General features: G+C 45.6%; 1 protein-coding gene across 1 annotated transcript; it reads right to left on the reverse strand.

Annotated features, from left to right (window-relative positions):
- Nucleotides 1-3,656: 3,656 nt before the first annotated feature.
- On the reverse strand, nt 3,657-11,150 carry LOC127932613 (uncharacterized). Its single transcript, XM_052528632.1, has 3 exons — nt 11,096-11,150; nt 4,552-5,896; nt 3,657-4,497 (listed from the first exon to the last, which is right to left on the reverse strand). The coding sequence occupies exons 1-3, from the start codon at nt 11,148-11,150 to the stop codon at nt 3,657-3,659; spliced, it is 2,241 nt and encodes a 746-aa protein (XP_052384592.1).
- Nucleotides 11,151-15,226: the final 4,076 nt, after the last annotated feature.

The following is a 15,226-nucleotide window of genomic DNA, read 5'->3' on the forward strand; positions in this document are numbered from 1 at the left end:
CCACTGGCTTCCAGTTGAAGCTCGCATCCGCTACAAGACCATGGTGCTCGCCACGGAGCTGTGAGGGGAACGGCACCTCAGTACCTCCAGGCTCTGATCAGGCCCTACACCCAAACAAGGGCACTGCGTTCATCCACCTCTGGCCTGCTCGCCTCCCTACCACTGAGGAAGTACAGTTCCCGCTCAGCCCAGTCAAAACTGTTCGCTGCTCTGGCCCCCAATGGTGGAACAAACTCCCTCACGACGCCAGGACAGCGGAGTCAATCACCACCTTCCGGAGACACCTGAAACCCCACCTCTTCAAGGAATACCTAGGATAGGGTAAGTAAGGGGTAATCCTTCTCACCCCCCTTCTCCCCCAACAAGATTTAGATGCAAGTGGCTGTTCCACTGGTTGTCATAAGGTGTATGCACCAATTTGTAAGTCGCTCTGGATAAGAGCGTCTGCTAAATGACTTAAATGTAAATGTATGTAAATGTAATAACTCAGGTCAGAGGTCACAAGTCAGAGGTAGCCTAATGTTGAACAATGCTCTTGTGTTCTTTGGCACAGTGGTGCCTGCAGAGTTCTTCCTGGCGGAGTGGTGCCAGGAAAATTACCTCTCCCTCAATGTCAACCAAACGAAGTAGCTGTTCGTGGAATTCAGGAAACAGCAGAGGGGGAACCCCCCTATCCACAGGACCGCAGTGAAGATGGTGGAAATCTTCAAGTTCCCTGGCGTACACATCACTGACAATTTGAAATGGTCCACCCACACAGACAGTGTTCTGAAGATGGCGCAACAGCGCCTCTTCAACCTCAGGAGGCTGAAGAAATTTGGCTTGGCCCCTAAAACCCTCAGAAACGTTTACAGATGCACCTGATACAGCAAATGCACCGCCCGCAACCGCAGGGCTCTCCAGAGGGTGGTGCGGCCTGCCCAACGCATCACCAGGGGCAACACTGCCTGCACTCCAGGACACCTACTGCACCCGATGTCACAGGAAGGCAAAAAAGATCAAAAAGATCACCCCAACCACGGCCTGTTCTCCCCGCTATCATCCGGAAGGTGAGATCAGTACAGGTGCATAAAAGCTGGGACCAAGACACTGAAAAACAGCTTCTATCTCAAGACCATCAGACTGCAACTTAGAGCCTGCTGCCTTATATACATAGATATGGAATCACTTGCCACTTTAATAATGTTTACATACTGCTTTACTCATCTCATATATATATACTGTATTCTATTCTAATGTATTTAGTCTATGCCACGCCGACATTGCTCGTCCTACTATTTATATATTTCTTAATTATTTTATTTTACTTTTAGATGTGTGTGTATTGCTGTGAATTGTTAGATATTACTGCACTGTTGGAGCTAGGAGCTAGAGACTGTGTAGAACTGGTGTTATAGTGCTATTAGTCCAGAATAGGGGACCCTAGGGAAAAGATGCAGAATGCCACTCTTGGTTTGTTGATGTGTTTCATGTTTCCCTCTAGGGAGAGTCACAGAGTTAGTGTTGCCGACCACTGCACTGTCACTGGCACAATGACTCGGGAATCAATGGTGACCTTTGATTTTCAGCCTTGAAATGCACAGTCTGCAACAATGAGAGAGCTGTAGCGAGCTGTATCACTCTCCCTGGAGTGCTGCTCACATTGAGGAAACCAATCCAATGAGGAGATACATTTCAGCTGTGCTGTTACACTCAATCAAGCTGTGTGAGAAAAAGGCTGACACACTAAATAATTGCTTTGATCCATTGATTGAAACATAAAAATGGTGAATGGTGTATAGAATTATTAGAATTATGACTTTGCTCTTCTGTTAGTACATTAGTTAGGACCCTACTGTCTTGGTTGGAGAATGCTTTGCTGTCTCACAATATGCGCTATTTTTGCAACAGAGGAGGTGGAGGAGGCCATGGAGGAGGAGGTTGCAGAGGAGAAGGAGGAGATAGAAAGAAGAGGTTGAAGAAGGGTGGTAGAGGAGGTAGGGGATAAGGAGGTTGCAGAGGAGGAGGAGGAGGTAGAGGAGGTTGCAGAGGAGGATATAGAGGAGGAGGAGTTTGCGGAGGAGGAGGTAGAGGAGGAGGTAGCATTTGCATATTTCTATTAGGGAACGCCTACTCGGTGAAGTGCGTGTAGGCAATAACTCAATTTGCTTTTGCCTTTCTTCTAAACAACTACATTTTTTAAAACTTTGGCAAAATGTAAAGTCTACACATCTTAGTCCACTCTGTTCATAACAGATTCTAGTTTTGAGAACAGAAAACTACATTGAGATCGAATGTTTCATCGATGAGAACATTAGTTCCATTGCGTTCTCCCACTGCCGTCCACTCAGCTCCCTCTCTTTACCATATTTGGTAAATCCAGTCAAATATCTGTCTCTGGGTGATTTGAAAAGTCATAGTCAATCAATCAATAATTTAATAATAATTTTAACAAAATGTTTATCTTTAATTTACAATCTGTAGAAGATATGAGAATAGAGAGGTTCAGTATTTTTGTGAAGTATCACAGCACAGTTGAAAAATATATGGCAAACAGAAATCCAAAATGGATGGTGTTAAGAGATAGATGGGAGAGGTTGAATGGAGCTGAAAGGTGGGACTGATAACAACAAGATAACCAATGTAAAACATATGGGGTCTGCACAATGTATATAGGTTCAGAAATGTTGTGAACTAGCACAGTTGCAAATAGAAATCAAACTGGATGGACATCAAAAATAGAGGAAGGAGTAAAAACAAACAAAATATAACTAATGTAAAATAGATTGTGTTTGAAAAATGTGTATAATATGTATAAGAAGGTAGAAGCCTAAGTGTTATTGTTTATTAGTTTACTCCAATTGGGGGAGGGGTGGTAGGGTTTGTGGGAAATAATAAAGGTATATTCGAAGGTCTGGTTAAATTCAGCATAACAAAGTGAGCACCAAAACCTTATCTAGAAAATGGAAGCTACTGTATGTGGTGTGTTGTTAAAAGTGTAACTTTTTTGTCGTGCTTCTACATCTGCATTGCTTGCTGTTTGGGGTTTTAGGCTGGGGGGTTCTGTACAACACTGAGATATCAGATGATGTACGAAGGGCTATATAAATACATTTGATTTGATTTGATTTTGTCAGGCGGGTGTGTCCCTATATTCATTGAATCTGCCCTGAGTTGAAAGAGAGAGTGTATACAGTGTGGAAGAGAGTGTTTAAGCAGAATGGTAAAAGACTGGAGAATCTGTTTCTGTCCCTAGGGGATCAGGAAGGTAAAAGCGATACAGGTATGGACACACCTAAACCACACCTGCACACCTTCCTTATGTAGTATGACTCACACAGATTCAGGCTGAACCAGACAATGCAGTGTTGTTCAATACCACGGTCTCATCTCAACTGATTATCTAAAACAACATGGCGAGTCATAGGTCTATAACCCGTGGGTTAAATACCTCACCGGCTAACTCCATCACTATTGACAGCAGCTGCTTGACATGAATGACAGAGCCTGTGTTCGAAAAGCATGTATATGGACAAGGGACAGAACACCCAGAAGAGGAGAGAAGTAAGCTGGGGGGTAGTAGGACTGGCTGGGGGGTAGTAGGACTGGCTGGGGGATAGTAGGACTGGCTGGGGGTACTAGGACTGGCTGGGGGGTAGTAGGACTGGCTGGGGGTACTAGGACTGGCTGGGGGTAGTAGGACTGGCTGGGGGGTAGTAGGACTGGCTGGGGGTAGTAGGACTGGCTGGGGGTAGTAGGACTGGCTGGGGGTAGTAGGACTGTCTGGGGATAGTATGACTGGCTGGGGGTGAGTAGGACTGGCTGGGGGTACTAGGACTGGCTGGGGGTAGTAGGACTGGCTGGAGGGTAGTAGGACTGGCTGGGGATAGTAGGACTGTCTGGGGGTAGTAGGACTGGCTGGGGGTAGTAGGACTGGCTGGGGATAGTATGACTGGCTGGGGGTGAGTAGGACTGGCTGGGGATAGTAGGACTGTCTGGGGGTAGTAGGACTGGCTGGGGGTAGTAGGACTGGCTGGGGGGTAGGACTGGCTAGGACTGGCTGGGGGTACTAGGACTGGCTGGGGGTAGTAGGACTGGCTGGGGGTACTAGGACTGGCTGGGGGTAGTAGGACTGGCTGGGGGTGAGTAGGACTGGCTGGGGATAGTAGGACTGTCTGGGGGTAGTAGGACTGGCTGGGGGTAGTAGGACTGTCTGGGGGTAGTAGGACTGTCTGGGGGTAGTAGGACTGTCTGGGGGATAGTAGGACTGTCTGGGGGTAGTATGACTGGCTGGGGGTGAGTAGGACTGGCTGGGGATAGTAGGACTGTCTGGGGGGTAGTAGGACTGGCTGGGGGTAGTAGGACTGTCTGGGGGTAGTAGGACTGGCTGGGGGGTAGTAGGACTGGCTGGGGGTGAGTAGGACTGGCTGGGGATAGTAGGACTGTCTGGGGGTAGTAGGACTGTCTGGGGGTAGTAGGACTGTCTGGGGGTAGTAGGACTGGCTGGGGGTAGTAGGACTGTCTGGGGGATAGTATGACTGGCTGGGGGTGAGTAGGACTGGCTGGGGGTACTAGGACTGGCTGGGGGTAGTAGGACTGGCTGGAGGGTAGTAGGACTGGCTGGGGATAGTAGGACTGTCTGGGGGTAGTAGGACTGGCTGGGGGTAGTAGGACTGGCTGGGGATAGTATGACTGGCTGGGGGTGAGTAGGACTGGCTGGGGATAGTAGGACTGTCTGGGGGGTAGTAGGACTGGCTGGGGGGTAGTAGGACTGGCTGGGGGGTAGTAGGCCTGGCTGGGGGTACTAGGACTGGCTGGGGGTAGTAGGACTGGCTGGGGGTACTAGGACTGGCTGGGGGTAGTATGACTGGCTGGGGGTGAGTAGGACTGGCTGGGGATAGTAGGACTGTCTGGGGGTAGTAGGACTGGCTGGGGGTAGTAGGACTGTCTGGGGGGTAGTAGGACTGTCTGGGGGTAGTAGGACTGTCTGGGGGATAGTAGGACTGTCTGGGGGTAGTAGGACTGGCTGGGGGTGAGTAGGACTGGCTGGGGATAGTAGGACTGGCTGGGGGTAGTAGGACTGGCTGGGGGGTAGTAGGACTGGCTGGGGGTAGTAGGACTGGCTGGGGGTGAGTAGGACTGGCTGGGGGTAGTAGGACTGGCTGGGGATAGTAGGACTGTCTGGGGGTAGTAGGACTGTCTGGGGGTAGTAGGACTGGCTGGGGGTAGTAGGACTGGCTGGGGGTAGTAGGACTGGCTGGGGGGTAGTAGGACTGGCTGGGGGGGGTAGTAGGACTGTCTGGGGGTAGTAGGACTGGCTGGGGGTGAGTAGGACTGGCTGGGGGTAGTAGGACTGTCTGGGGGTAGTAGGACTGGCTGGGGGTAGTAGGACTGTCTGGGGGTAGTAGGACTGTCTGGGGGTAGTAGGACTGGCTGGGGGTAGTAGGACTGGCTGGGGGTGAGTAGGACTGGCTGGGGGTAGTAGGACTGTCTGGGGGTAGTAGGACTGGCTGGGGGTGAGTAGGACTGGCTGGGGGTAGTAGGACTGTCTGGGGGTAGTAGGACTGGCTGGGGGTAGTAGGACTGGCTGGGGGTAGTAGGACTGGCTGGGGGTAGTAGGACTGGCTGGGGGTGAGTAGGACTGGCTGGGGGTGAGTAGGACTGGCTGGGGGTAGTAGGACTGTCTGGGGGTAGTAGGACTGGCTGGGGGTAGTAGGACTGGCTGGGGGTAGTAGGACTGTCTGGGGGTAGTAGGACTGGCTGGGGATAGTATGACTGGCTGGGGGGTAGTAGGACTGTCTGGGGGATAGTATGACTGGCTGGGGGGTAGTAGGACTGGCTGGGGGGTAGTAGGACTGGCTGGGGGGTAGTAGGACTGGCTGGGGGTAGTAGGACTGGCTGGGGGTAGTAGGACTGGCTGGGGGGTATTAGAGTTAACAGTTGTTAATCAATACCTTGTTATGAGTGGAGGGGTATATTTTCGTGTGAAATTGAAACAGATATTGTTGGGTTGTGGAAACCAGTTTTGCAATGTTCTACCTAACTTTAATTATGTCAATAACTGAATCCTCCCTTTTCCCACCTGGGAAGAAGATGGAGCTAAACCTAAACCAAAGTAAGTATCCTGAACCAAAATTATATTCAATAAATTGAACTCAGAAAAGGTTCAGGAGCACATTTCAAACACCATTACAGCGACAGTTTTTATGAAGTGTTATAAGAGTTCATGTCTGTTATTTTTATTTATAACTAAAGAAAGAAGAGAATGGCAGGCCAAAAAAGAAAACAGTGAGAGAAGAAGAGAGCGATCTTAAGTGGACGACGAAAGGAGCTGAATATTGATATCTCAAAGAGGGCAAACTAATGTAACTGGGTTCAGTTAGAATTCAACCCTCCCTATGTCACTGGGTTCAAAAGAACTTTACACAGGCATGTCGTTCTGATAACAGTAAGTATGAGGGACATTCTCCAATAATTAATGTTAAAATCTTACTCTAACCAGATGAAAGACTACTCTCTCATTATTAATTATACACACTTGTATATGTGTGAAATAGGACAAATATAAGCCTCCCACCAAATGATGATGATTATTATTATTATGCTACAGGTGTTCAGTTAACCACTGAGCAGAATCATAGGGTGTTCCTAATTTCCCATGTGTTCTATGATGTCCACTCTCTCTCTCATATAGAGAAAAGGCTAGATATATCAACTTGAGGCAGAGAAAATGGATCTGCAGTACCAACACTCACGGCAGAAATATGGTGTAAGATTGACACTTACTTTTCTTTTGATACTTTAGGCCATAGTGTCAAACTGAGTAAACAGCATGTGCATACGATTCACATGAAAGAGAAAGTGGGGGATCTAAGATCAGTTTTCTTTTTACAACAGCATTGCTAACACATGTACTATAAAGTGACATGAGTACATAGATTTATATACTGCTTTCTCATAAAATGTACACGCTTACACAATACCACAAAACCACACCCTCTTCATTACTGGAACTACTGTATATCTCACTTGAATGGACTTGATAGGGAGACATAGAATAGTATGTTGGCTGTGATCCAAGAGAAAAACATAGACATGCAGTGCGTTCTGAAAGTATTCAGACTCTTTGCTTTTTCCACATTTTGTTACATTACATCCCTATTCTAAAATCTATCTATCTATCTACACACATCACCCAATAATGACAAAGCAAAATCAGCTTTTTAGAATTTTTTGCAAATGTATAAAATAAATAAATATCACATTCAGATAAGTATTCAGACCCTTTCCTCAGTACTTTGTTGAAGGACCTTTGGCAGCGATTACAACCTTGAGTCTTCTTGGGTTTGACGCTACAAGCTTGGCACACCTGTATTTGGGGAGTTTCTCCCAATCTTCTGTGCAGATCCTCTCAAGCTCTCAGGTTGCAGTGTTAATCCACAGCTATTTTCAGGTCTCTCCAGATATGTTAGATCTCTAGCTGGGCCAGTCAAGGACATTCAGAGACTTGTCCCGAATCCACTCCTGCGTTGTCTTGGCAATGTGCTTAGTGTCGTTATCTTGTTGGAAGGTGTGAGGTCCTGAGTGCTCTGGAGCACTCAAGGATCTCTCTATACTCTGCTCCATTCATCCTTCCCTCGATCCTGACTAGTCCCAGTCCCTGCCACTGAAAAACATCCACACAGCATGATGCTGCCACCACCATGCTTCACCGTAGGGATGATGGGTTTCCTCCAGATGTGACGCTTGGCATTCAGGCTAAAGAGGTCAATCTTGGTTTAATCAGACCAGAGAATCCTATTTCTCATGGTCTGAGAGTATTTAGGTTCCTTTTGGAAAACTCCAAGTGGGCTGTCATGTGCCTTTTACTGAGGAGTGGCTTCCGCCTGGCCGGCGTACCATAAAGGCTTGATTGATGGAGTGCTGCAGAGATGGTTGTCCTTCTGGAAGGTTCTCCCATCTCCACAGGGGAACTCCTGAGCTCTGTCAGAGTAACCATTGGGTTCTTGGTCACCTCCCTGACCAAGGCCTTTTCTCCCCCGATTGCTCAGTTTGGCCGTGCGGCCAGCTCTAGGAAGAGTCATGGTGGATACGAACTTCTTCCATTTAAGAATGATGGAGGCCACTGTGTGCTTGGGGATCTTCAAAGCTGCAGAAATGTTTTGGTACCCTTCCCCCAGATCAGTGCCTCGACACAATCCTGTCTCAGAGCTCTACAGACAATCCCTTGACATCATGGCTTGGTTAATGCTCTGACATGCACTGTCAACCATCAGACCTTATTTATTTGTCTGGCAGACATATCAGTGTGGATGACGGATCACCACCTCAAGCTGAACCTCGGCAAGACGGAGCTGCTCTTCCTCCCGGGGAAGGACTGCCCGTTCCATGATCTCGCCATCACGGTTGACAACTCCATTGTGTCCTCCTCCCAGAGCGCTAAGAACCTTGGCGTGATCCTGGACAACACCCTGTCGTTCTCAACTAACATCAAGGCGGTGGCCCGTTCCTGTAGGTTCATGCTCTACAACATCCGCAGAGTACGACCCTGCCTCACACAGGAAGCGGCGCAGGTCCTAATCCAGGCACTTGTCATCTCCCGTCTGGATTACTGCAACTCGCTGTTGGCTGAGCTCCCTGCCTGTGCCATTAAACCCCTACAACTCATCCAGAACGCCGAAGCCCGTCTGGTGTTCAACCTTCCCAAGTTCTCTCACGTCACCCCGCTCCTCCGCTCTCTCCACTGGCTTCCAGTTGAAGCTCGCATCCGCTACAAGACCATGGTGCTTGCCTACGGAGCTGTGAGGGGAACGGCACCTCAGTACCTCCAGGCTCTGATCAGGCCCTACACCCAAACAAGGGCACTGCGTTCATCCACCTCTGGCCTGCTCGCCTCCCTACCACTGAGGAAGTACAGTTCCCGCTCAGCCCAGTCAAAACTGTTCGCTGCTCTGGCTCCCCAATGGTGGAACACACTCCCTCACGACGCCAGGACAGCGGAGTCAATCACCACCTTCCGGAGACACCTGAAACCCCACCTCTTTAAGGAATACCTAGGATAGGATAAAGTAATCCTTCTCACCCCCCTTAAAAGATTTAGATGCACTATTGTAAAGTGGCTGTTCCACTGGATGTCATAAGGTGAATGCACCAATTTGTAAGTCGCTCTGGATAAGTGCGTCTGCTAAATGACTTAAATGTAAATGTAGATTTAAACAGGTATTAGTTTTATTAGTTTTCCTCCAGTAGTGTTGCAGCCGTTGATAATACAATATTAGTTTTCCTCCAGTAGTGTTGCAGCCGTTGATAATACAATATTAGTTTTCCTCCAGTAGTGTTGCAGCCGTTGATAATACAATATTAGTTTTCCTCCAGTAGTGTTGCAGCCGTTGATAATACAATATTAGTTTTCCTCCAGTAGTGTTGCAGCCGTTGATAATACAATATTAGTTTTCCTCCAGTAGTGTTGCAGCCGTTGATAATACAATATTAGTTTTCCTCCAGTAGTGTTGCAGCCGTTGATAATACAATATTAGTTTTCTTCCAGTAGTGTTGCAGCCGTTGATAATACAATATTAGTTTTCCTCCAGTAGTGTTGCAGCCGTTGATAATACAATATTAGTTTTCCTCCAGTAGTGTTGCAGCCGTTGATAATACAATGTTAGTTTTCCTTCAGTAGTGTTGCAGCCGTTGATAATATAATATTAGTTTTCCTCCAGTAGTGTTGCAGCCGTTGATAATACAATATTAGTTTTTTTCCTCCAGTAGTGTTGCAGCCGTTGATAATACAATATTAATTTTCCTCCAGTAGTGTTGCAGCCGTTGATAATACAATATTAGTTTTCCTCCAGTAGTGTTGCAGCCGTTGATAATACCCTGCTAAGACTGATAAGCCTGTCCCAGTGTAAAGGCTCGCCTTGAGCCTCATCAAGTTTCTGCCCCCTCTTGAATTTCCATCCTCTCCACTCTCTGCCCATTCCCAGTTGTTTGAAATGAATCTGCTGACAGCTGCAGGCTGACCCTGAGAGGGGTTGAGAAGTGCTGAGAGGGGCTGGCGCTGTGGCAAAAACGGCCCACCACAATCCAGACAACCAAGGCCTGGGGCTAAAGAAAAGTGTATCAGAAGAGACCAACCTATAGCTGAACAACCAAAACAACAAATGCATGCACACCAACATGCACACAACACTCACACCAGTGTATGCACACACAGAAACACACACAGTGGGTACAATGGAACCGCAACAGCTGAAAGGCCTCAAATATGCCTGTGAGGTCACCACTAGTATTACACCCTACAATAAAATACAGAAGACCCAACACTGGTATTGTAAGCACGTCAGCCCTACCGTCAGATACCTCCTGTAGGGTATCTAATACATTCTATCTTTAGGTCTTATCTGACAGTTTAGCTCCCAGGCTCTAGCCTGAATATTGACTAGCCTGAGCATGTCGGTAGTGTATGTTCTAAGAACGACATCAAACAGTTACTTTAAGTCTGTGGGCCATACACTGTTGGAATCGTAAATTAATGGTGTTATACATCAAATTATTTCTCACTGGTTTCAGACCTGCACAAACATTCCGGACTCAGTCTCACTTCAAGATGGGTGTAAACCACGTTAATACTATCAATATTGCCTAAAACATCAGTGTGTAGCAAATATCTGGGGAGGTGAACCGAATGCTGAAATCCCACATTGTAGCATATTACATGTGGCATAATGGTCTGGCTGGTAGTCAGCATTTAGCAACAGGATCACTCACCGGATTAGCTACATAAAATAGTCAAACACTAGGAATTTGCCTAATCCCTGTCCCATGGCACATTTCTTTCAACAGCCTTCACTAGCGTCTCTCTGTAAACTTCACTAGCTTCTCTGCAGCCTTCACTAGCTTCTCTCTGCAGCCTTCACTAGCTTCTCTGCAGCCTTCACTAGCTTCTCTCTGCAGCCTTCACTAGCTTCTCTGCAGCCTTCACTAGCTTCTCTCTACAGCCTTCACTAGCTTCTCTCTGCAGGGCATCACATTCAAACACCTACTGATAGGGTAGAGGACATGATCTGCACCATGCTACACATGCCGCTAGGGGGCTAATCATCACCAAATCACTGACCGGGCACGCAGGGCATGTGCTCTGGGGCGTGACCTCCATGGGGCCCCCCATTCATTTTGTTAGTCACTCTCTCACAGCTATCATGAACATGGCATAAGTAATGGCAAATGTGTCGAATTGGCACTGTCATAGGATGCCACCTTTCCAGCAAGTCATTTCGTCACAATTTTTTCTCTAATTTGGGGATCATACTTAAGTTGTCCTTTGTTCCCACATGTTTTGTGGGATATTGTTTGTGTTAGTGTTTTGTGCACAACGGCTTTCACGTTCGTGTTATGTTTATTGTTTTTGGTAGTTTCACGGTGTAATAAAGTATTTGGAACTCAACTCACGCTGCGCCTTGGTTCGTTCCATTGATGATCGTGACAAACACTCTACCTTAACCACGTCTCAGTAATGACCAACACATCTGGATTGGAGCTGTGACCCCACACTTTCAATTGATCCATTTTAGGTAATAAGCTTCTGGTGTTAACGTGCAGTAAACCCAGAGGAGAAATCAGTGAAGCAGATATCAGAGCACAAGTCAGAATTGGGGCGAGCAAGAGTAGATGGGCCAGGGTGTACATGCACATTTCAACGTGGGTTCAGTATGGATTAACTTGGAGAAATACTTGCCTTGTTGGCTGGTTGACATAACAGTGCTAACATTGAGAAGATAGACAGTACCATGTAGAGCAAGAGCAAACAGAGTATGAGGAAATAGTGTTGCAGATCAGTGTTGCAGCTACTCTACAGACAAGGAAGACTTGTGTGACATTTTTCTTTAACTTTATAAAATAATAGTAACTTATGTGGATTGTTATTTCAGGGGGAAATGTATCATCATCATAAACCAAAAACATGTGTGATGAGCAACAGCATAGATGACTAAGAAAGTTAGAGGGTGTTGCAATGGAGGAAACAAAATGCTAAACATTGTTATGACCACCCTTACAACTTTTAAATCCTTGATCCTTTCAGTAAAGAAAATGTGACCTCAACATTATAAACATGCAGCCCTGATACACATATCACACAATGCCAAATAAAGACCATTAACTCACAATACTTTTTTAAAAGTGAGAAGTAAGCATAATAAAGGAATGTTCTGTTATAATCTCCACCCGGCACAGCCAGAAGAGGACTGGCCACCCCTCATAACCTGGTTCCTCTCTAGGTTTCTTCCTAGGTTCTGGCCTTTCTAGGGAGTTTTTCCTAGCCACCTTTCTTCTACACCTGCTTTGCTTTCTGTTTTGGGGTTTTAGGCTGGGTTTCTGTACAGCACTTTGAGAAATCAGCTGATGTAAGAAGGGCTTTATAAATACATTTGATTTGATTTTAAATAATGTTTTAGTCCTGGGATTACACTCGTATTAAATTTGTAAGCATTAACTCAACCAAGTTAACCAAGATGCTACGCTTTATTTTGGGGCCAAGTGCTAGCAACAATGTTGACTAGAGACATATTTTGAACAGTGCACATTTTAAGTAATTTGAGCCTATTGAGCATAGGCTATAATCTCTCAGACACCAAGTGCATCCACAAGGTATCCCAACTTTTGTCACAGTTGTTAATGAATCAGACGCAGCTGAGAAGAAGTGAAACAGTTGAATTTAGTGGAAACCATTAGTAACAAGAATGGTAACGAGCAATTGTTGTTACATGTCTCTAATTACAGACCGCAATTACTACCAGGTACATGTTGTTAGTACATTGTAACTATGAGCCGTTACAGTTAACTACTATAGGTGTTACAGTGCAATTACACATGTAATTACACTGTAATAAGGACCCCTTTAAAATAAGTGTCATCGAGATGGATAGAGTATCTCTCAATTTTAAATCAGGTGATTCCATATGCGGCCGAAACCTCTAGTATGGAAAGTTAAGGGTTCGGGTTAGGGTTAGGTAAAGGCATGCAAATTACAGGTCCAATTCAGCCATTCTTATCTCTATATCAAATTATTTCTGGGTAAAAATGAAATACCTCTGTGTACATATTTTCAAATAAAATAGTAAAAAAGCAACAAAAATAGCGTCTTAGTAAAGGGACATTTCTCAAGCAGGAATTAATTTAGCTAAGACTGTATGGGAGTGATCTGTGTGGGGAAGGAAAAGCTGTTATTGGCAGAGAGGTTTGGAACTATCTTTCTTATTGGTCTATTAACCAATTTACCGCATGGTGATGTCACCATGGAAGGCCAAAACTCCATTCCACCAATACAGGCTGAAATCTCAGGCGTTCTACTCAAAAAGCTCTTACTCTGAAATGTCAGCTCTTACATCTTTTTCAAAATGTCACAGTATTATTCCTACCTCATAGTGTGTAAATATACATATAAACCACCGGAAAATCACGTTTTTCACTGCACTGGGCCTTTAACATTGGGTTGGCATATCACTTTCTGACACCATTCCTTTTCTGCCAGTTAAATATACACTTTCATAATTAGATAATGAAACATCGTGGAGGTAGAATAATTATGTAACAGGGTGGTGCTTTACAAGATCCAGACAATACAATGCTCTGCCTCTTCCTGATGTACAGTATCCATGGCTCTATACCAATGGCTATGTTGGTGGGAACATGAAGTATCTACGTTAATGATGATTAATGCCATGGTCATTAAAAAAACAACCACACCTTCCTTGAAAACCACTTATGTGCCGACCTGGCTAAGTGCCAAGTCTCAGTAGTGTCGATGATCTGGGATTGTTTCACACTGTTGTTCTATACCATGTGACAGAGTAGATAATGTGTTCTTTGGTGGGTGTAGTCATCCTCAAAATTAGTTGTAAGCAAAGAATATATCTCAAGTTAAAAGGTCAAACATTACCCAACTCCATTCCCTATATATCCCTCTTAGGAACAAAGGTGCTATCTGGAACCTAAAAGTGTTCTTCTGCCATCCCCATATGAGAGCCCTTTGACAAAACTTTTTGGTTCCAGGTAGAACCCTTTCGCATTCCATGTAGGACCCTTTTCACAGAGGGTTCTACCTGCAACCAAAAACGGTTCTACCTGGACATAAAAAGGGTTATCCTATGAGGACAGCCGATGGACCCTTTTGGAACCCCTTTTTCTAAGAGTGTATACTGTGTATATTAAAACAATTACAATATTCAAAAGGGCCAACAAATCTGTACACACCATTGTTTGTTGTTACTTGCTAATCCCAGAGCCATAAATCAGTCATTTACAGAGTAGCGGCAGGCTAGCCTAGTGGTTAGAGCGTTGGACTAGTGACTGGAAGGTTGCAAGTTCAAATCCCTGAGCTGACAAGGTACAGATCTGTCATTCTGACCCTGAACAGTTGTTCTGCGAATAGTCATTCTGCCCACTGTTCCTAGGCTGTCATTGAAAATGAGGATTTGTTCTTAACTGACTTGCCTAGTTAAATAAATATAAAAATACTGGTTGAAAGACATAAACTGGTATTGTGCCCACAGAAGAGTTTTTGCCCTATGCCCACACAACATTTTTTATTTAACCTTTATTTAACTAGGAAAGTCCGTTAAGAAGAAAATCTTATTTACAATGAAGGCCTAGGAACAGTGGCTAACTGCCTTGTTCAGGGGCAGAACGACAGATTTTTACCTTGTCAGCTCAGGGATTTGATCTAGCAACATTTTGGTTACTGGCCCAATGGTCTCACCACTAGGCTACCTGACACCCCATGAGACAAGACAGGCAGGGTAAGTAAAACAAATCAAAGTGAGGTAATGGGTGTAAACCAGGGCACATGGTGTGTCTGCTGCTGCACCACCTGCTGTTATTCAGGTGTAGCTCAACCGTCCTTGACCAAGTGTGTAACGGCGTTCGTTTGTTGAAGGAGAGTCGGACCAAACTGCAGCGTGGTGGTTACTCATGTCTTTAATGACGAATAGCGAATACATGAAATAACTATACAAATACAGAAACAACAAACGGAACGAGAAAACCTAATACAGCCTGTCTCTGTGTAGTTTCACCAGATAGGCTGTGATAGGTTTTCGCGTTCCGTTTGTTGTTTTGTATATTTAATAGTTATTTCATGTATCGCTTTCCTTCATTAAAGAGCATGAGTAACCACCACGCTGCATTTTGGTCCGACTCTCTTTCGACAAACGAACGCCGTTACAGAATCACCCACCACACACGGACCGAG

This window comes from Oncorhynchus keta, chromosome 10 (assembly GCF_023373465.1).
Source record: "Oncorhynchus keta strain PuntledgeMale-10-30-2019 chromosome 10, Oket_V2, whole genome shotgun sequence".
In the NCBI taxonomy this organism is placed as follows: domain Eukaryota; kingdom Metazoa; phylum Chordata; class Actinopteri; order Salmoniformes; family Salmonidae; genus Oncorhynchus; species Oncorhynchus keta.

Coding starts and splice junctions, on each gene's coding strand:
- LOC127932613 (XM_052528632.1), bottom strand. CDS start 11,150: ATGAATGGGGGGCCCCATGGAGGTCACGCCCCAGAGCACATGCCCTGC. Junction 5,897..11,095: donor GCACATGCCCTGCGTGCCCG/GTCAGTGATTTG, acceptor AATACCCCCCAG/CCAGTCCTACTACCCCCAGC. Junction 4,498..4,551: donor ACTACCCCCAGCCAGTCCTA/GTACCCCCAGCC, acceptor TCCCCCAGACAG/TCCTACTACCCCCAGCCAGT.